Source organism: Heteronotia binoei, chromosome 1 (assembly GCF_032191835.1).
Source record: "Heteronotia binoei isolate CCM8104 ecotype False Entrance Well chromosome 1, APGP_CSIRO_Hbin_v1, whole genome shotgun sequence".
In the NCBI taxonomy this organism is placed as follows: domain Eukaryota; kingdom Metazoa; phylum Chordata; class Lepidosauria; order Squamata; family Gekkonidae; genus Heteronotia; species Heteronotia binoei.
This window is the reverse complement of record NC_083223.1, coordinates 221,341,368-221,367,568: the sequence shown is the minus strand read 5'-3', so window position 1 is coordinate 221,367,568 and position 26,201 is coordinate 221,341,368. Positions and strand designations below refer to the sequence as shown.

Genomic DNA, 26,201 nt, shown 5'->3' with positions numbered 1-26,201 from the left:
CAGGTTGCTTATGGAGCTATCTGTATGGGAGCACATTCAGCCTGCGCTGGAAACGTTACACTGGTTGCCTGTGGCATTCTGAGTTCGCTTCAAGGTGCTGGTCTTAACCTTTAAAGCCCTATATGGCCTGGGACCTGTCTACCTTCGGGACCGCCTCTCCCCGTACATACTCCAGAGAGCACTATGTTCAGAATCTCAAAATCTTCTTAAGATCCCCGGACCAAAAGAAGCTTGATTGATAGCTACCAGAGCCAGAGTGTTCTCGGTAATAGCCCCCGTTCTGTGGAATGCCCTCCCAAGAAACATCAGGGCTCTGTAGAACCTGCCACAGTTCCGCAGGGCCTGTAAGACTGAACTGTTCAAACTTGCTTTTCAGTTAAGGGGAGGTGGCTGTTGTTCCACAGCACTGACAATCTCACTGAACAAATATAACTGAAACAAGAAACATCAGAATAATTGCATCTTGGACTTTTAATGACTATATAGTGGAAATGATTTTATTGTATATTTGTTTTAATATTTTATGTTGTTTTTATTTGTTGTTAGCCACCCTGAGCCCATCAGGGGAGGGCAGGATATAAATTTTATTAAATAAAATAAATAAATAAATAAATTGGAATCTGTTAACTCCACAATAAGGACTGATTCTGTGTCCCAGTATAATCTGGCAATGAAATCTGGCTCAGAAGTACATGATTCCTTGAAACCTCTGCCAGTCTGTTTTGTGTTCTATTGTCATTAGATGTTTAGTGGGTCTTTATGTGTTCATCTTGATTCAGTACAAGAGAGAGTCACAAATCCAAAAAATAGCCAAGTAATGCTCTTATCTTGGAGATCAGAAAACTTGAGAAGGCATAATGCATTTATATCTGGTATGAAATTTGCAGTGATCAAAGACTTTGGTTTGGGTATATTGGTTCCCAGTTAAGTTATGGTGTCTAGGAATAATGGATGAAAATCTGCTGATAGAAGAAAGGAATGATTCTCCCTTTCCTCCCTCCTCACAGCAGCTCACTGGTCTCTGTGTCTGTGACTCCACATAAGTTTTACAGTGTTAGGATTAGAATTCCCTGCAGTGCTGCTGCAGGGAGGGTAGTATGTGGAAGAGCTTGATGCTTTCATGTACTTTTACTCTGAAGAGATACATTAATTACAATGAATTTAGTATATACATGGATGTTTGTGAGACGGTATTTACTACATTTGATATATAGGGTTTTTTTTGTCAAGTTATGATAACTGTATGTGAAGTGTAAATATGGAGACTGGATCTGCAATTTTATTTGTATTTACCCAGGAGAAAGAATAATTGGATAGGATTTACCTCCTGGGGCAGGAGGCTTTTACAGGATTGGGCTATTGGGTTCTAAGGTCTCTTTAGGGACCACCTCTGTAAGAGAACAGTTTCTGTGGGATGTATTACTCTTGATTCAAACAACTAGCAGTATTGCATTCCAGACTACCTTGTTTGAGAGCTCTAAAAACAGCTTGTTCATGTAGGTTAGTGAGGAGCCTCTGTGTGGCAGTGCATTGTTTTAAAATATGTGTATGTATGGAGAGTGTCAGATATCTGTAACAGGAAACCTGTCTGGTATGGAGTGTCTGCTGATCCAGCCATACCAGAACAGTCCTGCATTGGTTGGGAGTGATAGATGTTAACGTTATTTTTTTTCAGAGTTGTGCCTCTGGATATGGCAAGAGCATGCTTGACTCAGTGGGGCTCCTAGCATGGGGTTTCTTGGTATTTTTAGGGGCCTGACTTCTTTTTCTCTGTTGTTCACACACAGATCTTCCATCATGGCTGGTGAAAGGAGAAATGGAAATCTGCTAGTGCATGTTGGGCCCAAGCTGCAGGCCTATCCTGAGGAGCTGCTCCGGCAGCGTCGGGGCCATGATGGACACACTGAATACTTGATTCGTTGGACAATCCTTAGTTTAGATGACAGTATAGGGAGCAACACAAATGCTGTTCCTGAGAACAAAACAGAGAATATTCTGATGTGGATGTCAGCTGAAGAAGTTTATGCCAACTGCCCCACGCTACTGGGCAAGAGGAAACCAGAAGGGCAGCGGGTGAAAGAGGAGAAGGCGCCTAGCACATACCCATCTGATGTGACGCTGGATGAGGCCTCTCTTTTGGAAATGAAGACCGATGTCAGGAACTTGGTGCAGCGAGCTGCTCGGCAGATGGCACGTACAACAGGACCAGAGTCTTCCATCCTAAATACCATACATGTGCTCAGTGCCTATGCCAGTATTGGCTCACTGACTGGTGTCTTTAAGGAGACAGGTGCCCTGGATCTGTTGATGAAGATGCTGTGTAATGAAGAGAAGCAGATCCGTCGCAGTGCTGGCAAGATGCTGAGGGCTCTGGCTTCACATGATGCAGGTGAGACTCCAGAGTGAAATCTGAGCTGCTCCTTGGCTAGCAGTTTGAATACTTCAGGAAATTGAAATGTTCTAATGCAGGGGTGGCCAAATTTGCTTTATGCAATAGCCACATAGACTAAATCCCAGAGGCTTGAGAGGTGGCTTTGGGGGAGTGGGCTGAAAGTGACATTACAGCAAGGGGTGGGGTTTCAGTGCTGGATGTGACATCATTGAAAGCGGTGGAGCCTAGGGATTGCCATCACTTGACCTTTGACCTGGAAATAACATTACCAGAAATGACATCACAATGTGATATTACATCCTTGCTTGGCACCACCCCCCATAGTTCCCAGGTGGTAAAAACTGAAAAGGTCTCTGCATCCTTACAGAAAGAAATTCATAGTGTGCACGAGTGATTTCCACATTGCTCCCTTCTTCCACTATTCTTTGTGGGCCCCCAACTTACACTATATTTAATAGTAAAGTGAATAGTAAAGTAAATGCCAGTCACAAAAGCAGCAAAAACCAGATCACTCAGAGATATGACAGGGTTTCTGCATACACAAGGGACTCTCCATGTGTATGGAAAAATAAATAAATTTTGAAGAAAATAATACTCCAAACCCCCTGCCCCCAGCTTGATAAGGATAGAGCATATTTCTGGTCTCAAGGAAGCATGAATATTGACAGCAGTTGAGTGCTAGTGGCGGAAGGAAAGATATGTCAGAAATTTAGCCTGTTGGATCCTTCATGCCATACTGCATAGAAAGGGGGAAAAAGTGCTTTCCTGAACTATATCACTGGGAATAGGTGAGTATCTTTGTGCTTCCTGAGTCCTGAATCAATGCATGCCAGTCAGACTCATGAGCTTTATAAAGTTCTGTCTGCATGACTCCAATGTCTACATGTTGCATTTTTCAACTCTGTTTGCTCCTTTGGTAGGTGTTATTTAATTGACATGGATGCTTTTTTGATCTGATGAGACCAGCACTCAGAAACTCCCTCCCCAACCCCAACTCTGCCTACCACCCCCCTGAGCAGCAAGAACTCAGGCTTGTACGAGCTTGCCAGGGGAACTTTACCCTGGTGGCCTATCTGAATGTTTCATGTCCTGGCCACCCTCTTCCCTCCCTCCCCAACCCGAAAGGGCTCCAGCTGCTCCCGCACAACCCAGAGCGGCAAGAACATGGGTGGCTTGTATGGTCTTGCTGGGAAAACATTTCCCTTGGTGGCCTGTGCAAGTGGCATGTGTCCTGACCACCCTCTTCCCTCCTTCCCCAACGCACTTAAAAGGACTCCAGCCTCCCCCGCCAGTGGCAAGAACATGGGTGGCTCATACAGACTCACCAAGTGGTGCATGTCCTCGTCACCTTCCTCTCTCCCTCCTCAGCCCAAAAGGGCTCCGGCCTTCCCTACCCCAAGCAGCAAGATGTGGGAAGCTTGTACAGGCTTGCCAGGGGAACTTTACCCTGGTGGTTTGTGCGAGCAGCACATGTCTTGGCAGCTGTCCTCCCTCCCTCCCCAACCTGAAAGGACTCTGGCTGCCCCCTGCAGCCTGTACAATCTAGGGGTCTCTCCTTCCATACACCCACCCCAGAACTCACCATTCGGGCTGGCAGCAGCAGAAAAACAATGCAGCATGTGGAGCCCCCAGCTCTTCCTGGCCCTACTGAGGCAGCAGTGCAGCGCTGGGCAAATGATTCCATGTCCCAACAGAGGATTGTCTGCATCCCTCCCACATGCAAATTTGCTGATCCCCGCGGCCACCCAAGGCAGCATTCCGAGAGCTGCAGGCCAAGTGGAGAGAGATGAATGTGGCTGCAGTGGCTCCCAGTTTATCAGTCCCTGAAATGAAGGGGTTCTGTTTGACTTCTGCAGATAAGATTGTCCCACTGTGCTGAAGCCACAGTTGGAATGGCTCCATTCTGTCCCCCCCCCCCAGCAGCCTCCTATTCCCTCCTTTGCACCTGTTGCTTGTGGGCCACATAAGAGCCCTGAATAGGCTGGTTCCGCCCCCCCTGCCCCCAGGCTTTTTGTTTGATACTCCTGATCTAGAGTTTTGCTAAGCTGCTGTACTATTGACTGCAGCTCAAAGAAGACTGTGTCTTTTCAGTCCTTGAAAGTTTTGTCACCTCCAGGATTTGGGCAGCAGCAGGCAGCTTGCACATTCTGCAGTATATTATGAAGCTAAGCAATCTGGTGAACAAGGGGAAGAGAACCAAGTTTCGGTGTGATGTTGAGTGATTTTTCCTTCATGGAATTATCTACTAATCCTTGTTAACCTTGTTGGTGGTGAATTCTTCTCTTACTTTCAGCAATGGTCGGGCATGCATGGTAATTTAATAAAATGTGAATTCCTGTGGGGACAAGACTTAATCTATGATTGCTATGCATACAGAATCCCAGCAGCATGAGACAACAGAAACTTCTAAGTGTCCATATGCAGAGATAGGAATTTCAGCAGTTTTGAAAAAGAAAACTGATATGGTAAATGACTTCAGGATAACAATAGATCCATTAAACTTTGAAAGTTCTTACATGATATTGCATGTTGGATTGGTCCCAGGTTCAATCCCTGGCATCTCCAACTAAAAAGGGTCCAGGCAAATAGGTGTGAAAAACCTCAGCTTGAGACCCTGGAGAGCAGGGGAGGGATGGTGGCTCAGTGGCAGAGCATCTGCTTGGGAAGCAGAAGGTCCCAGGTTCAATCCCTGGCATCTCCAAAAAAGGGTCCAGGCAAATAGGTGTGAAAAACCTCAGCTTGAGACCCTGGAGAGCCGTTGCCAGTCTGAGAAGACAATACTGACTTTGATGGACTGAGGGTCTGATTCAGTATAAGGCAGCTTCATGTTCATGTTCATGTTCATCTCTTGTGGTTAAGTAATAACTGAACAGTTTTGTGAAGCAATAAAGGAAGATCAACATATTGGTTCAGTTACATTAAACCTATTTGAACTGTAGTTAATTTGTGAAACCAGGATTCAGCTAATGAATCATTCAATCCCAGATTGTCTTGAAAGATTCTGATTATAGCTTCTGTGGTCTTCTTTAAAAACAAACAAAAAACCCCCACTCCAAACTGGCTGCTATCCCAATCTGCACTGCAACACCAGCTGATGATCATTTATCATGGGTTGGTGACAAAACATGGAAGCAGAGATCTGTTGGTCCAGACAGCAGACTGTTTTATACCCACAACTTCCTAGGTTAACACTTTTCTCACACTAAATCATGAGAATGTAACTGTAACTTGCCCATGCTTTCAGGTGTCCAAGAAAGTTTGATCCACCATAAATATAAACTGAGCAGGGAGTACTAGTAATTCAGGCGCTCCTCCAGTGTTTCCTCCTTTTCCACAAATGTCATTGTTCATTCATTATTTTACAGCATTTAGTAGTCCACCATTCTCAAGAAGCCGCCCCCCTGGATCTTAGAGTATGGTGTAGGCACACAATTGTTTCATGTGCTTGCAATGTCTGTCTGCATATTGCAGTCTTTGATCTTGGAAACAGTATAGTTCTCTGGATATAATCTTCAGTTTAGGTGTATTTGCTTTCTGGAATTGTCATGTGTTTCTGAATAAAATGTTGAGTCCATTTTTCTGCATTCTTGATGTAGCATCTTCTTGAATCGCTTGTTGAGTTTCCTTCTTTTTTAGAGCTCTCAGTCATGTATGTGCACAGAAAAAGTTATGGAATGCATTTGGGTAGTCCAGGTTTCCTTTCCTTTGTTCTTAATCTGTAAATTGCCCCAGATCCTTGAGCTCTTGCCACAGTTTGGTCCAAAAAAGGATAGCTAGTGGACTTACCAATACCTGTGGCCACTCCTTGGAATCTATTGTAGTAAAAAAAAAAAGAGAGAGAGAGAGAGAGAGAAACTCTGGGAGGAAGCAATTGGGGGCAGAAAAGGGGGATGTTAGTAGCTTCTCATCCCACCTCTGAATATCACAATATTTGATAAATAAAGTGCAAGCTGTGATCCTGAGATAAATCACAGGAAAAAATAGTCTGGAGTCCTGCATCCCAAATCCCCCCCCCCCCAAAAAAATTAACAGCTCAAAAGAGAAAGTTTAGAATGATTGCTATTGAATAATCACCAATATATGGGGGGGGGGGGGGTAGAAGCAACTCTTGTCAGTACATTTTCACTGGATTACTTATAGAATATTGCTCCCCTTTTGGGGGAGTCCATTAGCTTTGTGGTTACTAAAAAGTCTTTGAATCATGAGTTGTGGGTTTTTTCAGAGAGGCTCCCTAGGCCAGAGTTTGAGAACTCCTCCTTAAAATACAGCAAGGATTGTGGGGCCCAGCTGCACTGTGCAGCAGCCTCCCCAGGGTCCGGCAGGAATCACAGGGCCCAGATGTACTGTGCGGTAACCTCCCTGAGGCCTGGCTGGCCAGCCAGAATTGCTGCAGGGCCTGGAAAAGTTACTGTCACAGTTCAGGTAAGTTTCCCCCTCATTTCTTTGTTTCCCTTTCTTTCCATTCTTCCCCACATTTCTTTATTTCTCTTTCTTCTCCCCTTTATTTCCCTTTCTTTTCATTTCTTCCCCCATTTCTTTATTTCCCTTTCTTTCCATTTCTTCTCCCCTTTGTTTACCTTTATTACCCTTTCTTCCTTCCATTTCATTTCCCTTTATTTCCTTTTCTACCCCCTTTCTCCCTTCCTTTCTCTCTCTCTCTTTTTGTGAAGCCAGTGTGGTGGGCATTGTGAAGGACTGCTGCTGGAGTATGTGGGTGCCTTTAAAGGTCTGCTGGGAGCAGCTGCAGTTTCCGCATGAAGGGAGGAAGGGGTGGCAGGGATGGGGGTGGGAGCCAGCTACCACCAGTTCAATTTGCATTATCCCAGATGGTGTGGCCTAATATGCTAATGAGTGTGTGACCTAATATGCTAATATTAGGGGACATGGTCTAATAAACTACTGAGTTTCAGCTGGGCTTTTTCTACAAAAAAGTCCTGGACCTGTGAATTTGCCTAGGGAGGTGGGCTGTCTGTGTGTGTGCGTGTGCACCAGATTAGGCTTTCCCCACATGACTTTAAATAGAAGAACAATTATTTGCATTAATTTTGCTGGCCTGAATTGTTCGCCCTCAGCGGAGCACTGTTTTTTAAGCTGATAATTTTGTATGGCCCATTAATGATGTTATAAATATCCATATGTCCCTTGACAGAAAAAAGGTTCCCCACCCCTGTACTAAATTATCAGAAGTTGCTGTGGTCAGACAAATAGAGAGTTGTATCTGGATCAGGGAGACTGAGGTTCAAACTCCAGCTCAAAACAGATATTTTTCATCCACACACATTTTAATTCTCCACCTGTAATTTCTTTGCTGAATCAAGAACAGAATGGATGTAAAAAGTAACAATGCACTTTGCAAATCAGAAACTGCTAGACAGGATAAGGGTGTCTTTAATGTAAGAAAATAAGAGAAGCCATGTTGGATCAGGCCAGTGGCCCATCCAGTCCAACACTCTGTATCACACAGTGGCCAAAAACTTATATATATATATAGCCGCCACCTCCTGTGGCAGTAAATTCCACATGTTAATCACTCTTTGGGTGAAGAAGTACCTCCTTTTATCCGTTCTAACCTGACTGCTCAGCAATTTCATTGAATGCCCACGAGTTCTTGTATTGTGAGAAAGGGAGAAAAGTACTTCTTTCTCTACCTTCTCCATCCCATGCATAATCTTGTAAACCTCTATCATGTCACCCCGCAGTCGACATTTCTCCAAGCTAAAGAGCCCCAAGCGTTTTAACCTTTCTTCATAGGGAAAGTGTTCCAAACCTGTAATCATTCTAGTTGCCCTTTTCTGCACTTTTTCCAATGCTATAATATCCTTTTTGAGGTGTGGTGACCAGAATTGCACACAGTATTCCAAATGAGACCGCACCATCGATTTATACAGGGGCATTATGATACTGGCTGATTTGTTTTCAATTCCCTTCCTAATAATTCCCAGCATGGTGTTGGCCTTTTTTATTGCAATCGCACACTGTCTTGACATTTTCAGTGAGTTATCTACCACGAGCCCATGATCTCTCTCTTGGTCAGTCTCTGCCAGATCACACCCCATCAACTTGTATTTGTAGCTGGAATTCTTGGCCCCAATGTGCATTACTTTGCACTTGGCCACATTGAACCTCATCTGCGATGTTGACGCCCACTCACCCAGCCTCAACAGATCCCTTTGGAGTTCCTCACAATCCTCTCTGGTTCTTACCACCCTGAACAATTTAGTGTCATCCGCAAACTTGGCCACTTCACTGCTTACTCTCAACTCTGAATCATTTATGAACAAGTTAAAGAGCATGGGACCCAGTACTGAGCTCTGCGGCACCCCGCTGCTTACCGTCCTCCACTGCGAAGACTGCCCATTTATACTCACTCTTTGCTTCCTATTAATTAGCCAGTTTTTGTACCACAAGAGGACCTGTCCTTTTACTCCATGACTCTCGAGCTTACTAAGGAACCTTTGATGAGGAACTTTATCAAAAGCTTTCTGGAAGTCAAGGTAAACAATATCTATCGGGTCTCCTTTGTCCACATGTTTGTTCACCCCCTCAAAGAAATGTAACAGGTTAGTGAGGCAAGATCTTCCCTTACAGAACCCATGCTGAGTCTATTGGCGGTGCATGTGCAGAGTGCAAAACAGAGTGCTGTGCAAGAGTATACTCCAGGAAGAAGGTGAGCCACACACCAGCACCTAGTATAAAAGTAGTGTATTTACAGACTATATACAATACAACTAGTGCGGTGAATAACATTAAGCTGAGTGACAAAGTGCTACGCCAGGAACCAACTTTTGACTGAGAGGAATACAGTCTGGCACTGTAGTGCTTATATATACATGTCAGCCAATCATGGCAGTCCATACAGTTGCTGACTTCAGCAAGTACTTTCCCCTGGTTACAGTCCAGCCAGAACCGGCTTGCTGGCAAGGTTGATCTGACCTCACCTGTCAGATAGATCCACCTGCTTCTTCTTGCTTCTGTCATGCTGTGGAAGGAGGACTCAATACACTGACACACCTCCTAGTCCGACGTACATAGCATGCCCAGTAACTTTACAACTTTACAGTGTTCATTTGCATTTAGACACTTTACACATAAGTCAGCAGCATTTACAACATTCAATCTGCACTTTGCCAACCTCCCCCAAACCCAGGAACTTGTTTCACACACCAGCCCTGGTTTAGAACTGAGTTAGGACATTCAGTCACAGACCCACTGTGATTCAGCAAAGTCATACCTCCTCTTCATTGCTGAAAACCATGCCTGCCTTTTTTCACTTCTCTCCAGCTTTATCACCTCCTGACATGAGTCAGGCTCAGGCACACTAACAAAATTTACATCTGGAAAGCCATATCTCTCAGGAGGAATACCTTTGGTTATTCTGGAGGATACCCGTGGCCCCTGACTAATACTGGGCTCCCTTCCTCCTGAAGCCACCTTCTGAGCTGGAGATTCAGGTTCCAGTTTTACCTCCCGTTGCTCTGCCTCAGAGCTGCTCTCTGAGCACGGCAGTAAAACACTTTTGCTTTCCGAGCCGTGCAGCTTTGCCCAGCTGCAGTGCTCATTAAAGCTTGCTGACCGGCTGTATGTTATCTTCGTCTCCTTGTTACAAAAACGATAAGATTTTGTGCCTGGCTCGTAGCCCAGGAAAGTCAAACATTTCGCCCGGTCACCTCCCTTCCTCCTGTGTTTTAAAGGTACATTAACCTATGCCTGGGTACCAACCAAACACTTTCAGGAATCCCAAATTAGGCAGTTTCCCATACAACCTTCGGTATGGAATATCACTTGTGGCTCTTGTCCACACCCTGTTACAAATGTAAGCTGCAGACTGCATAGCCTCAGCCCAATATGTAAACGGTAGACCAGCATCTTCCACCATGGCACACATGTAACTTTGAAGAACAGCTCTCTTTCTCTCGGCCAGGCCGTTTTCCTTGGGAGTAGCAGGGTTAGCCAGCCTGTTCTCAATCCCTCTGCTCTTTAGCCAATTCTTAAAGTTATTTGAGGTGAACTCACCCCCACGGTCTGACTGCACAGCCTTGATTTTTAAATCTAGCTGCCTTTCCACAGCCTTTGCCCACTGTGTGAAACACTTGAACACGTCAGACTTGTGTTGCATCGTGAACACCCAACAGAACCTGGAATAGTCATCGGTCACGGCCAAGCAATACCTGTTCCCCGAATGGCTCTTGGGGAAAGGCCCCATCACGTCTAGGTGTAGCAGTTCCAGAGCCTGCTTTGTCACCCTAGAGCTCTGCTTTGCTACAGCACAAGCCTTGCTTTTTATTTTCTTGCAGACCTGGCAATCTAAAAAACATTTGCATGGCTTAACTTTTAGGTCTGGCAGCATTGACAGGGTCTTATTTATAGCATGGAAGCCGCAGTGCCCTAGCCTGCAGTGAAGTAAATGCACACACCTGTCATGCTCTGGCACGTTTGTGACCTGAGCAGCCCTGACAGACTCACTTCCCAGCATATAAACATTTTCAACCCTGTGACCAGTAGCCAGCAACTTCCCTTACAACATTTCTGAGTGAACAGAACCTCAAGCCCTGCATCATTTAGAGCACTGACACTCAGTAAATTGGATCTCAGAGTGGGTACACATAGTACATTTCTCAGTTTACAGTGAAGTGAAGGAAAATCAACAACTCCCTTACACTGCACAGCAGCCGATGACCCATCAGCCAGCCGCACGTGGGAGAGTTTGGAATTTTTAGAGTCCCGCAGCAGACCTCTCTCTTTGCAGAGATGACTCGTAGCTCCTGAGTCTAGTATCCACGGCGACCCAGCACACACTGCAGATGATGTAACTAGCCGAGCTTGCTCCTCACAGCTGCTTGTGAAAATCTGACTCCTCTGCCTCTGATGTCGTTTCTGCCTTCCAGCTTCAGGACAGGCACGCAAGAGGTGAGATGCAGATCCACATTTGTAGCAACGCCTCACAACCAACGCTTTCGGCTCTGCCTCCGTCTTTGGCTGCCTGCCAGCAGCACGGACTGGCTCCCCTCCAGACGCTCCTGCAGACACACGCTCACCAGCCGACACTCCTGGATGGATAACAGCAGCCACTCGCTCCTGGAAGTCGTATAGATGGGCACAGACGTATTCCATCGTCAATGCAGCCACGTCCACCGTCTCCAGCGATGTTATGAGTGGAGAAAACTCTGGCGGGAGGGAAGATAACAGTATATAAACCCTGTCATCGTCCGCAATCACTTTCCCCCGGGTCTCTAACTCAACAAAGCAATCAGTCAAGTTCTTAATGTGCTGTCTCACACACCCACCAGCTGGCATCAAAGTGCGGAACATCTTGCGCGTCAAGGCCATCAGGGAGCCTGCAGTAGTCCTCACATACACTCTACTGAGTGCATCCCACGCAGCCTTTGCAGAGTCCTTGCCTCTCACATAGATAAGCTGGTCGTCCCCGACAGCCAGCACTATGTTTGCAAGTGCTTTCTCTGCTAAGACAGTCTCAGCTGGAGATAATGCAGCAGGGGGGTTACTCACGAATGTCCGCAGACCCTCACGTTTTAGGAAGTGCTCCATCCTCAAGCTCCATACAGCGTAGTTGGTAGACGTGAGTTTCTCAACCACCACGGCAAACTGTTGTTGAGCCATCACACCGACTCCACCAGACAGCTGGCTGCCGTCCTCCCCCTCGCTCTCAGATAGCGATAGCTGGAATTCCTCGTCTCTGTCCTCCACGGCTTCTCTTGCCTCCGGCTCCACCACAGCGTCCCAACAGCTCTCAAACAACCTCTGCGCAGCGGAGCCAGACTGGGCCCATAACCCTATTGGCGGTGCATGTGCAGAGTGTAAAACAGACTGCTGTGCAAGAGTATACTCCGGGAAGAAGGTGAGCCACACACCAGCACCTAGTATAAAAGTAGTGTATTTACAGACTATATACAATACAACTAGTGCAGTGAATAACATTAAGCTGAGTGACAAAGTGCTACGCCAGGAACCAACTCTCGACTGAGAAGAATACAGTCTGGCACTGTAGTGCTTATATATACATGTCAGCCAATCATGGCAGTCCGTACAGTTGCTGACTTCAGCAGGTACTTTCCCCTGGTTACAGTCCAGCCAGAACTGGCTTGCTGGCAAGGTTGATCTGACCTCACCTGTCAGATAGATCCACCCGCTTCTTCTTGCTTCTGTCATGCTGTGGAAGGAGGACTCAATACACTGACAGAGTCTTCCTCAATAACCCGTGTTCATCAATGTGCCTACTCATTCTGTCCTTGATAATGGTTTCTACCAACTTTCCCGGTATTGAAGTCAGACTGACTGGCCTGTAGTTACCCGGATCTCCTCTGGAACCCTTTTTAAAGATGGGGGTGACATTTGCTACCTTCCAGTCCTCAGGAACGGAGGCAGATTTCAATGAAAGATTACATATTTTTGTTAGAAGATCCACAAGTTCAACTTTGAGTTCTTTCAGAGCTCTTGGATGTATGCCATCCGGAACTGGTGACTTATTAGTTTTTAAATCATCTATCATTTGTAGGACATCCTCTCTTGTCACCTCAATCTGCCTCAGGTCTTTCAACACCCCTTCCAGTAGAAGCGGTTCCGGAGCAGGCAAACACTTCTCATCTTCCACAGTGAAGATTTAAGCAAAAAAATCATTTAGCTTCTCAGACATTTCCCTATCCTCCTTCAGTAATCCTTTGACACCTTGGTCATCCAAGGGCCCCACTGCTTCCCTGGCTGGTTTCCTGCTTCTAATATATTTGAAGAATTTTTTATTGTTGGTCTTTATGTTTTTTGCAATATGCTCCTCATAGTCCCTTTTTGCCTGCCTGATCACAGTCTTGCATTTGATTTGCCATTGCCTGTGTTCCCTTTTATTAATTTCACTTAGACTAGCTTTCCACCGCTTAAAGGAGTCCTTCTTACCTTTTACAGCTTCCATTACTTTGTTTGTTAACCATGCAGGCCTTTTCTTATGCCTGTTTGTACCTTTCCTAACTTGTGGTATATATTTTATCTGTGCTTCTAGGATTGTAGTTTTAAGTAGCCTCCAAACTTCCTCAAGGGTTTTGACCGTATTTACCTTTCCTTTCAGTTTCCTCTTCACATGCCTCCTCATCTTAGAGAATTTACCCCTTTTAAAGTTAAACGTGGTTGTGTTGGTCTTTTGGGGCAACTCTCTATTTATACAAATAGTGAAATCAATAATGTTATGGTCACTGCTCCCAAGCACTGCGATCACTTTTACATCTCTCACCAGGTCTTGGGCATTAGGACCAAATCCATGATCGCCCCACCCCTGGTAGGTTCTGTTACCATCTGCTCCATAGCACAGTCATTGAGAGCATCTAGAAACTCAGTCTCTTTCTCTCGACCAGAAAACATATTGACCCAATCAATCTGCGGGTAGTTAAATCACCTATGACAACACAATTTTTTCTTCTAGCCACCATCTTTAAGCCTTCCATCATATTATAGTAATCCTCTGTCTTTTGATTTGGTGGGCAATAACAAACTCCCATTGTTAAATTGCCATTTGGGCCCTCTATTTCAACCCAAAGCATTTCTGTAAGGGAGTCCAGTTCTCTGACCTCAGTCTTACTGGACCGTATGCCCTCTCTGACATACAGAGCCACCCCACCTCCAACCCTTCCCTCCCTATCCTTCCGGTATAACTTATATCCAGGAATCACCGTGTCCCACTGATTCTCCTCATTCCACCAAGTTTCTGAAATTCCCACAATGTCTATGTTTTCTCTCAACACTAAGCATTCTAACTCACCAATTTTACTTCGAAGACTTCTAGCATTTTTGTACAAACATCTGTTATTTCCTAGGCAAGCTAGGCCCTCCACCTTCCTCCTGCCTCCTCGAGACTTTGGCAGACAGTCCATTCTGATTGTCACCGTCTCTGTGGACAACTCTGTTCCATTACCCTGTAGAAAAGTATCAGCTAACCCTTCATCTCTTTGAGATGAGCCTTCCCGAACCAGAGACATTTCATCTCCTGTCGGCTTTCCCCCTAGATTTAGTTTAAAAACTGCTCTGCCACCTTTTTGATTTTAAGCGCCAGTAGCCTGGTTCCATCTGGGGACAAGTGGAGACTGTCTTTTTTGTACAGCTCCCGCTTGTTCCAGAAAGCATCCCAGTGCCTAACAAACTTAAACCCTTCCTCCTTGCACCATCGTCTCATCCACACATTGAGACATCTAATTTGTGCCTGTCTCTTCAGCCCTGCACGTGGAACAGGTAGCACTTCCGAGAAGGCTACCTTGGAGGTCCTGGCCTTAAGTCTCCCACCTAGCAGCTTAAATTTTTCCTCCAGGACCTCACGACTGCATTTCCTCACATGGTTGGTGCCAACATGCACCACGACCACCGGCTCCTCCCCAGCACTGTCTATCAGCCTATCTACTACACGTGTAATGTCCGCTACCTTCGCACCAGGCAGGCAAGTCACCATACGGTCAGTACGTGGTTTTGCCATCCAGCTGTCTACTTGCCTAAGGATCGAATCACCAACTACCAAGACCCTCCCTCTCTCCCCACCCAGGGATGGTTCCTTGGCATGAAAGGGTTCCCGTTCACCAACCGAAGAAGAGGTCCCTTCTGAGGGAGCATTCCCCTTATCCTCAGCCCGGTGCCCTGTTCCCTCTCGACCCTCACACCCCCTGGCAGCAACGGGGCTGCCATGTTCAGAGCGGGGCACAACTAACACATCCCCGAGAGTCTTCTGTGAATGCTTAACTGACTGTCTCTGCTTCTCCAGGTCAGTCACCTCAGCCTCAAGGGTACGAACTCGTTCCTTGAGGACCAGGAGCTCCTTGCATCGAGCACACACCCAAGACTTCTGTCCTATGGGCAGATAGTCATACATGTGACACTCAGTGCAAAACACTGGAAAGCCCCCACCCCCCTGCCGGCATTCTACCTTCATGATAGCTTTTTAAAAAATATGCAGTCTCTTTTTAAACCCTGTTTATGTGGCTCCCCGCCTGGAGAGTCTACTTACCTTATTGGGAACAAAAGGAAATAGGGATCTGGGTTCCTGGTCCTTACACAGACCCCAGGATAAGAGCCACAGGCCAAGAGCCCTTTAACTCTCTGTTAAGGCTCAGCTTAATAATGCAAAGAGGGTGGGCAACACAGCCACTCTAATCAATGAGCCTCAATCACCTTCAGCCCTTCACACGAACTCAAAAGTTTTCAGCAATCCCCCCAGCTGCCAAGTCTCACCCTTGATGCACTCTCTGCTCTCTTCCAGAGGTCTCTGCAATGTGATGGATACTTCATCTAGCCTACTGTTGCCTGTGGTAATTTTTAAAATTTCTGTCCCATCTCAGACTTCTGAATTATCAGAGACTGAATCACTTCAAGATCTTCCCATCTCTTTGATAGCTCCAGTGTTAAGGAATAGACTTTCACAAGACTGGAGGTTACTCTAGCTGGAAGTTTCTCATAAAATATGAAAGGCAGTCCAGATTGGAATACATTTTGAAATCTTTTGGTGGGCTGCAGTAATTTTACTTTGCTGTGTGTGCGTTGTATCAAGTGTTTTTATCGATGTGTTTTACACATGGGGGCCACCTTGAATGTAAGGTAGCGTGGATAGAATGTTTAATATAATTAAAACTTTGTGCATGCGAGAGATGTGTACTGAGCTGTATCCCCTTCCATACAAAAAATCTATATATTATTAGCAACATGTGGCCTCCATCTGTGGATATTTAGATCCATGGGTCAGGGCCACACATATGCTAAATAGATTTTTCAGCAAGCTTTGGGAAGTCCCCAGGTTTGCAGAAAAATCTGAAATGTTAAAAAAATACATGGGTTTTTTTTAAATCCTTCCAAATAAAGTGGCATTCTATACACAGGCACAGAAAATGTGCTTACTGTCAGTGGGAAGCCATGCTGAGTCCAGTAGCGGCAGCTGCACAGCCCAAGTCTCTGTGCTGGGTCCAGTGGTGGCTGCATAGCCCAGGAGGTGCACTGTGTTCAGTGGCAGCCGCACTAGGCATGCTGCCAGTAGTGCAGCCTGGGAGTCATGATGGGCATGCCACCACTGGCAGCTCAGCCCAGGAGAGGAGTCATGCTGGGCCTGCTGGTGGTGGAAATGCAGGCCTAGGAATCATGATGAACATGGGCCCAGCAAGAAAGTGGTGGGGGGGAGGGAATCCTCTCCCCCTCACAAGTATCATGGACCTACACGTAAATAATATAATATTGTATGTGAAGGCTCCAGGCTTCCCTTCCCCCTCAGCAGCTTGGTATAATGGTTAAGTGTGCGGACTCTTATCTGGGAGAACCGGGTTTGATTCCCCACTTCTCCACTTGCACCTGCTGGAGTGGCCTTGGGTCAGCCATAGCTATCACAGAGGTTGTCCTTGAAAGGGCAGCTGCTGTGAGTGTCCTCTCAGCCCCACCCACCTCACAGGGTGTCTTTTGTTGGGGAGGAAGATAAAGGAGATTGTGAGCCGCTCTGAGTGGAGAGTGGAATATAAATCCAATGTCATTGTCGTCATCTTCTTCACAAGTATCATAGGCCTACACGTAAATGATATAATATTGTATGTGAAAGCTCCCGCTTCCAGGCTCCAGAACCAATGGGTTGAAATTAAATCAGAAGAGTTTCTGGCTCAACATTAGGAAGAACTTCCTGACAGAATGATCCTCTGTGGAACAGGCTTCCTCGGGAGGTGGTGGGCACTCCTTCCTTGGAGGTTTTTAAACAGAGACTAGATGGCCATCTGACAGCGATGAAGATCCTGTGAATTTAGGGGAAGGTGTTTGTGAGTTTCCTGCATTGTGCAGGGGGTTGGACTAGATGACCCTGGAAGTTCTTTCCAACTCTATGATTCATGATCTAGGCCAGTGGCCCCCAACCTTTTTGGCACCAGGGACTGGGTTTGTGGAAGACAATTTTTCCATGGACCAATGCGGGTGGGGGTTCTTTTGCCCCAGGTTGTCCCCATGTCCACACCCTGTCTCTGCCCCCCATGGGGGTCTTTAAATGAGGGGTAGACAAAGGTCACTGCCATGCTGCCACTTCTACCGACCTTGGTGAATGAAAGAGGTTGTGTTTTGGAGTGAGGCTGCACTGCCTCTTTTGTTTGTCTGGGACCTGGGCAAGTGAAAGGGGCGGTGCAGTGCCTCTACCTCACTCCGCGGCCAAGTTGCTAACAGGCCACGGACCGGTACCGGTCCACGGACCGGGGGTTGGGGACCCTTGTTCTAAGCAGAACATTCTAAATGTATGTGTCATCAGGTTTAGCTCTTCAGTATAGCCCATGGATGGGCAAAGTATTTGGCTGTTGGGCCTCACCTGATTTTTGCTTCTGAGGAATTTGAATCAGTTCTTTCAAGGCTGCAGTGCAGTAGGCTGGTGGTCCTGACAAGTTAAGCAGACCATAAGAAATTCCCTTGGGTCCGATGTAGCTCACTGTAATTTGTCCCCCTCTGATATAGTTGCTGTTTTTCTAGTCTTGAGATAGTTGTGGCTTACACAGACCAAAACAGTCATGTGAGCATTGTTTTTTGTCCTGTGTAACACTGAAATTAATGCATGTCTTGAATGTGAATCTCAGATTGTAAAAATGCAGTTTGAAGTACTTTGAGATACACCCGGTAAAGGTCAGAATATATTGTCAAGGTTTAGAGACAAGCTAGGCACCTTCTTTTCAGATTTGTGTGATGTAAATTCTGGTATTCAGATATTAAATCCAACATCTATAAAAATAAATTGGTTAGTTTGGATTTATTGTCTATCCTTTTTATGGTACAGCATAACGATCTGGTAATTACAGTTATTTAGAATCTTTGTGTAGGTTTCACTTCCTACAGTCTCCCCCAGGCTTCTGAGGAAAGAGGTCTGAGAATTAGTCACCAGCTTTTGGAGTTGTTCCCACGCTCAGGAGATAGAGAGTCAGCTGGAGTTCATATTAAAAACTTTGCTTTCTCTTTCTCTTGAGATCTTTCAGGAACTTACAGTGAGAGGATTCTGCCATTACAACCAAAATCTTGTATTAAGTATTTGAGTTCTTGAGTGAATATGGAAAAGAAAAAAAGGTTAGAACATGTTTGTTTCTCAGCTCCACTTAGGAAGAAACAGATGCATAGAGAGATAACCCAGGTACATGTCAAAGGACAGAATTACCTGATGCCACCTCTTGTATAGAAGAGCCCCGTAGCACAGAATGGTAAAGCTGCAGTACTGCAGTCTGAACTCTCTGCTCACAACCTGAGTTCGCTCCCAGTGGAAGCTGGTTTCAGGTAGTCAGCTCAGGTTGACTCAGCCTTCCATCCTTCCGAGGTCGGTAAAATGAGTACCCAGCTTGCTGGGGGGAAAGTGTAGTTGACTGGGGAAGGCAATGGAAAATCAACCCATAAAAAGTCTGCCGTGAAAACGTTGTGAAAACAACGTCACCCCAGAGTCGGAAACGACTGGTGCTTGCACAGGGGACTACCTTTACCTTTTTTTTTTAACCTCTTGTATACTTTTTTCTTAAAATAGTGACATCTGAATCTAACACACTGAAAGCAGCAGAATAAATTTTGAGTCTAGTGGTATCTTGAAGACCAACAAAAGTTTATTCACGGTATGAACTTTTGTCTGCAGACACACTTCCTCAGATACATAGGAATGAAAGTCAATAATTAGCGAATTAGCAAAATGTTCACCTATGTAGAGACATTTGCCTATGTACATGAGTTGTTAACTTCCATTTCTATGTATCTGAACTTTTGTTGGTCTTAAAGGTGCTGCTGGACTCAAAATTTGTTCTTCTGCTTCAGACCAACACAGCTGCCCACATGGATCTATCTACATTGAAAGCTGCCCTCAAAGTTTTTGTACCTTGTTTGGGCAGTTGTTGCCAACTAGTGGAAAAGACATTAGAACTGCCCTTCATATGTTCTAGAATGTGTGGTTTTTCCTACACCAAGATTAATAGTAAAGTAGAATCATGGCTTTTCTTAGGAGATGTTTGTGTCATTACTTCATGTAGATTTTTGGTTGTGATGTTCTGCAGACCTTCCAAGTGCTTGCATTAAGCCTAACCCCTTACCCCTGCCTAGAGGTGTTACTCATCCCCTGAATACTCCACTAAACTCCTAGCTGTGTTATGAAAACCTAGTCCTACATCATCCATCTTAAAATTCCTCAGAGGTCTCTTTGGTCACTATTCCTGCTCCCAAATGCTCAGCCTACGCAGCCCGGCTACTTATTTATCCACCACCTGTTCTCTGTTAATCCCAGCCCTGCTCCTACGTCTGTTATGCCATCCCAGTGGTGGGCAGTGTATGGATCTGCTTCATGTGACACTCAGGATTGTTTATAGCAATCTGTGGGGACACTTGGCTACCCTTCCTTTCCCCCCTGAATTTTAATACTAAATAAGTGCTAAAGTTCTCCATGTCTCTTGCTTCTTCATACCACACACAAACTGATGCATATTTACAGTGTTCTGCTGACTAGGTATTTTTTTAAAAAAGTAACCAAGTAACTGTGCCATCTATAGATGAATGACAAAATTCTTTAAAAATTTACAGGAAGGAATATGTTCTGCTGGCTAGCTAGATTCTATGGCACATTTTTAGTGGTTCTAAAGGGAAGCTGCTAAACTATAGTTTATGTTGTCTATGCCTTGTACTACACAAAATAAATTTGTAGGAACATACCCAATATAAAATAAGACATTGCTTATTTCTGCTTTAAAAGATTCTAAATACTTCCAAAGGATATATAAAAATGTTTAAGATAAAAAATGGACCAAAGTTTGAAGCTTGAAGTTTGTAGCAACTAAGCGTCATCATCACCTTTTTGCTCCAGTCTAGACCTTTGGACCATCACTGCTTCAGATAATTCTTCATTTCCTTGCTGTCTCCCTTCTTCATTTCCTTGCTGTCTTTTCTAGGGTTTGAATTTGTAATAAAAATATGTGATTGGTGAAGGAGCATGTCTCAGCTTTTCTTGGTATCCTAAAGAAGCAAATATTGAATGTCTCAGTCAACCTTTAAAATCAGTGACCATTATTCACTAATATCTAGTAGCTATCAAATCCCTCTCTTGAATATCCTGTTTATGTGTTGTGAATTAAAAATACCATGTTTGACATAGACCTCAGGTTTCAGAAGTGAAGAACCATTATGGGATCATTCATTAGAAGTTGTGGCAGATGATCTCTTGACCATGTTTAAGTGGGCAATGAGTGGGTTTGTGTAAGTTTAAAAGGAAATATGCCAGTTTACTGCCAATAGCTATTCAAGGTGACTCATAAAAAAGCAATAATAATAATAATAATGTTTCCTTCACCTAGTATAACTCCTTTATTTTCCTGACTGTAATGATGCAGAAAGTCTTTTTCTTCCTGGCCTTGATGATACATGCTTAACTAGGACTGAAAACTGGTTTTGAGCCCTAAGCTGAAATCATTGTTAAGATGGGACACCATCTGTACTTGTGAATTCTCTATAAGGCCTCCACCTTATTGTATTGCTACATAATGCGATATCAGTATCCGAAAGCAAACACACCCAAGAATCTGTGTTCAGTAATGCTACAAAGAATATACAATGTACAAAGAAATATATTCAACAAATTCATACAATATTTGATATGCTGGCAGAGTCTTTGCTACAGAAAGTCTCTTTGCAATTAAGTCCTTCCAACCAAGCAGTCTCTTTACTCAGGCAGTCTCTTAATGATATTCAGTGTTGTCTTCAAATTAGTATATACTCTTGGAAATAGTAGCTTCCAAATATAGCTCCACACTATGTGATTTCTGGATTTTGAAGTGTGTTTCAGTCCGTGGTCCAAACATATATAGAAAAAAGTTTGTATATAGCTTCCATCTTCATCGTGGTCTCTGTGCAGTCCCACACATGGGTTTTTCAGCTGGAACGAACCTGACCTCGGAGAATTTAAAGCTAGCCTACGCATTTATTTTGGTGTGCATTCCCCCCCGTTCTGGGGAGCAGGCATCCACTGCGCAAGCCTGGAGTGAGGGGAAGGCGCTCCACCCACCTAGTTACTTTCTAACCGCCGCTTGGGATAGTCCTTCCTTGTTGTGTCTCCTCAACTTTACTAGCCTTATTACCTTCTTCAACCTTCGTATTCCTTCATTGTCTGTCTTTGTCTTCTTTGATCTTCTACTGGTATCATACCAAAAAAAATTTTTTTACCCGCTTTACTATCGCCTCATCTTCCTTTCCCTTCCCCCCCCCCTCCCGGGCGTATGGAAGGAAAGGATCCGAAAACCACGTTTTAAAAGTGTACTCGCTGCGGAATGAAAATCCCCTCAACAGACAGACACTCTCAGTGCTTATTTTTGGGGGGGGAGGCCCACAGGACCGACACTTGTACCCATTGCAGCCAATTTGGAAAACAGGCAAGAAAAAACCGTGCCGCTAGGCTGAAGAGTCACCTTTTAGAGTCTTCATTGCGGCCTGTGATGTTCCACGCTTCTGGGTCCCAAAACTCGCCACCTTCCCAGACCCCGCAAAGGGATGTGGCAAAACCGGCAGCTTCAGTGGCATCAGCTCCCAGTAAGCCTTAGTCCGGCAAACATACTAAAAAGTTGGATGAATCCAAGAGAAAGCACCACTTGGAACCTTCGTCTAAGTGACAGCAGGAGTTGAAAGCTGCATCGAAGTCGACTTCGAGGACCCAACTGGATCCGAGAGCTTCGGATATCATGAGTACAACCTCGGTATCAAAAACTTCGGTATCGAAATCTATGGCACCAATTGTTCCACCAGAACTTTTGATGCCCACTGATGTGATTACTGACGAGATCATACGGATTCAATCCCGGTCACCATCCATTCACGAGTCCCTGCCCGAAGACATCTTAGCCACGGAGTCTATAGAACCATCACCTCAAATCCAAACCCAACAAGCCAACCTTCTTGAGGTGCATTCATTCCGTGAGGTATCGGCACCAAGAACATTTAAAGATTCTGCTGTCTCCTCACTCTGTTGGGAATCCCTGGCTTGTGGGTACCGAGAAAGATCTCCAAGTCGACATAGAGATCGATATTACTATTATAGCCAGTCCAGATCTCAGTCTCCATCTCCATACCGACACCATCACTATTACAGGCCTTCAAGATCACCATCTGTAGAATACTGACATAGGTACCGTGACCAACCTCGGTACCATGAAGAATTCTATCAACCTAGGTACCGAGAGGAAGCTCATCATTACAGGCACATTGAAGATCCATATCACCGGTACCATGACGAAGCCTACTATCGACTCTGACAGGAACCAAAGCAGACATCCTTCGACATCCGCTCTATCTAAACATACAGTACAAACAGACCAACCTACCCTGGCGACGAAACCTTTAACTTTGATGACACCGGTACTTGACAGACCCACGACTCCTGTAGATGCCCCAGAGGATTCTGAAGCCGAAAACTCTGAGTCATCACATTCAGCCTCGTCACCAGCATCACCTGCATCTGACATTACAAAGCCAGCTGACCTATCTCCATCTGAGGGATCTAAAGCTTATCTGGATTTACTCACGAACATGGCAAATACACTCCACATAAAACTAACCACAGATCTGCCGAGAGTATCAGACGTGGTCCACGACCTGGTCCATGCTGATTTACCTGCAGGATCCTTCTTACCCATGCTACCTGTCCATTTAGAAGCATTGAAGGAAGCTTGGGATAAGCTGGCATCAATTCCACCAACGTCTAAACGAATTGAATCCCTATACAAAATACATGCATCAGATTTGAAATTCTTATTTAATCATCCTGCTCCAAATTCAATGATTGTACATTCATCCCCGAAATCAAAGCAGACACGTCACCCTGTCCCACTGGAGAAAGAAGGAAAGAAGTTGGACACATTGGGCAGAAAACTCTACTCCCTCTCCACCGCTATATCCAAAATTCATAATTATTTGGCCTATTTCGCTGCCTATACTTTCAATTTATCGTCCCAGCTGAATACATTAGTCCCATCCTTACCTGAAACGTCACAGAAACAAGCTTCAAAGATACTGCAAGAGCTTAACCGTGTAAGTAAGCAACAAATCAACTCAGTCCAGCACGCTGTTGCTTGCTCTTCAAGAACCATGGCTACCTCCATTGCCTTACGTAGGCATGCCTGGCTCCGTTCCTCGTCACTTCAACCTGACATAAAGTTTAAAATAGAAGATTTGCCCTTTGACGGCCAAGGTCTTTTTAACGCAACCACTGATGACATCTTAACCACAGTAGATGACAGCAGAAAGAGAGCCAAGAGATTAGGGGTTAGCCAGCAACAACCTCAAACTAACAGGCAAAGAGGATGGAAACCATCCTTCTACAAGCGCCTCCGTTCACCCAGGCAAGCTGATTATTGGAAACGCAAAGCTCCACCAGCCAAGCAACCATTCCATCAGTGACCACGACCACAATTGACTACGAAGGCGACTACGGCCCCGAAACAGTCTCTTTGACTTGCTGATGCCACCATCACCGATACATCATCTCCATCCCTGTACAACAAGACTGCTTCCCTTTTATCCCATGTGGGAATCCATAACATCGGATTCATGGGTCCTGGCAATCATCCACAGGGGTTACACCATAGAGTTTGCTTTGCCCCCTGAAGCACCATTGCTTTATACCTACTTCTCCTTCTTTACCCCTCCAGGAAGAGATCGCTACCTTGCTGTCCAAGGCAGCCATAGAACCAGTACCACCTCAATTCCATCCAATGGGGTTCTATTCCCAATACTTCCTGGTCTCAAAGAAAGATGGAGGACAACGTTCAATACTGGACCTCCGCGAACTTAACCGTCATATCCGATGCAAAAAATTCCGTATGATCACCCTGCAGTCTATTCTTCCTCTAATTCCCAAGAACACTTGGATGGCATTCATAGACCTTCAAGACACCTATTTCCATCTTACCATCAACCATTGCCACAGAAGATTCCCGAGGTTTGCTGTCGGGAACGACCACTATCAGTTCCGCTCTTCCCTTCGGCCTATTGACAGCACCAAGAGTCTTCACAAAGTGCATGGCGGTGGTGGCGTCAGTCCGTCAATGGAAAATTTCCATATATCCGTACATAGACGACTGGCTCATTGTGGCTCAATCCCAAGAGCAACTTCAACAGGACATTTCGACTACTCTAACACTTCTATCTTCACTAGGCCTACAAGCCAACCTCCAAAAATATAACCTTGTCCCAACACAAGACATCCATTTTATAGATGCATGCCTATCAACGATAGCTCACAAAGCCTACCTGCCGGCAGATAGAGTTCACAATATTCAGACCCTAGCAAATGCCATCATATCTCATCCCACCCAGACAGCTCTCATCTTTCAACGCATGCTGGGCCTTATGGCGGCTACGACTTCTGTCCCCTGTCATGCAAGACTTCACATGAGACCCCTACAATTGTGGTTTGTAAGGTTGTTCCATCCACACTGTCAGTTCCAGCGAACTCTACTAACAGTCCCACATCACATTCTTCCAGCACTGGAATGGTGGACAATAGAACATCACCTTCTGGCAGGAATGCCATTCCTGAGATTACCTCCATCAGCCATTGTCACGACAGATGCTTCGAAATGGGGTTGGGGAGCCCATTTTGACACACTAACGGTGCAAGGACAGGGGACAGCCTACGAAAAATCCCTCCATATCAACTGTCTGAAGCTCTTGGCGGTCCACAGAGCACTGAAGTCTTTTCTGCCATCTCTTCACGGTCTACACATTCAGGTCACATCAGACAATGTTGCGACCGTGTTCTATATCAACCGGCAGGGAGGTACTGCATCTACCCGTCTGTGCAAAAGAGCTCTAGCTCTCTGGCATTGGAGCATTGCTCACAACATACATCTGACAGCTGTGCATCTACCTGGGACCCAAAATATCCAAGCGGATACCCTAAGTTGCCAACTCGTGAACGATCATGAATGGACACTCAAACGATGCTATCTCCAGTCTTCAAAATGTTCGGAGTTCAGGTCATAGATGTGTTTGCTTCCCCGGACAATACCCAATGCGCACGCTTCTACATGCGAGGTCCCCCATCAACTCAGTCTGCGGGCGATGCCTTTCTCCACCAATGGGAAGGACCGCTTCATTACCTCTTTCCACCCATTCCACTAATAATGAGAACGCTTCAAAAGATCCAATTGGATCAGACCCATTGCATACTAGTCATACCCTGGTGGCCTCGTCAACCATGGTTCACCACACTTCTCCTTCTCTCCAACAGTGTATTTCATTACTTCCCTCAAACTTGGGACCTCCTTTCGCAACAAAATGGCAAGGTCCTACATCACGATCCAGGGCTCCTGCGACTGACTGCATGGAGGATCAGTTTTTAGAATTTCCTGCGGAAGTCCGACACATTCTATTGAATGCCAGAAAACCATCCACCAGAAGGTCTTATTTTCAAAAATGGAAGCGGTTTGCTGAGTGTGCCGCACATCACAATTTTTTACTTACATCATCCTCTATAGCTCAAATCCTGTCATACACCTTATCTCTCTCCAACTCCGGCCTCGCTTACTCCTCTTTGAAAGTTCATTTGGCCGCTATTTCAGCCTTCCATCCACATATCGAAGGACGCACAGTGTTTTCTCATCCTGCTGCAAAATCATTCCTCAAGGGCATTCTACACCTACGACCCCCTCTCTTCTGCTACCAGTTCAAAAAGCCAATTTAGTAAATCCATTCCTGTTCTTCCACATCTCTGCCAACGGAATTCCAGCCTCTCCACCTCACCTCCGCCGTTGCATTCCTGGAAACTCTATACTAACATCAAAAGTCTCCCATCTTCAGATTCAACTCATTTCAAAGG

General features: G+C 45.3%; 1 protein-coding gene across 1 annotated transcript in view; it reads left to right on the top strand.

Moving 5' to 3' along the window:
* Positions 1–1,786: 1,786 nt before the first annotated feature.
* Positions 1,787–26,201, top strand: part of LOC132578083 (cullin-9-like) — a 97,670-nt gene continuing 73,255 nt past the window's right edge. The window contains exon 1 of the mRNA XM_060247922.1: positions 1,787–2,389. Within this exon, the coding sequence (XP_060103905.1) occupies positions 1,798–2,389 (592 nt within the window). The 5' untranslated portion in view covers positions 1,787–1,797. The remainder of the gene's footprint in view (positions 2,390–26,201) is intronic.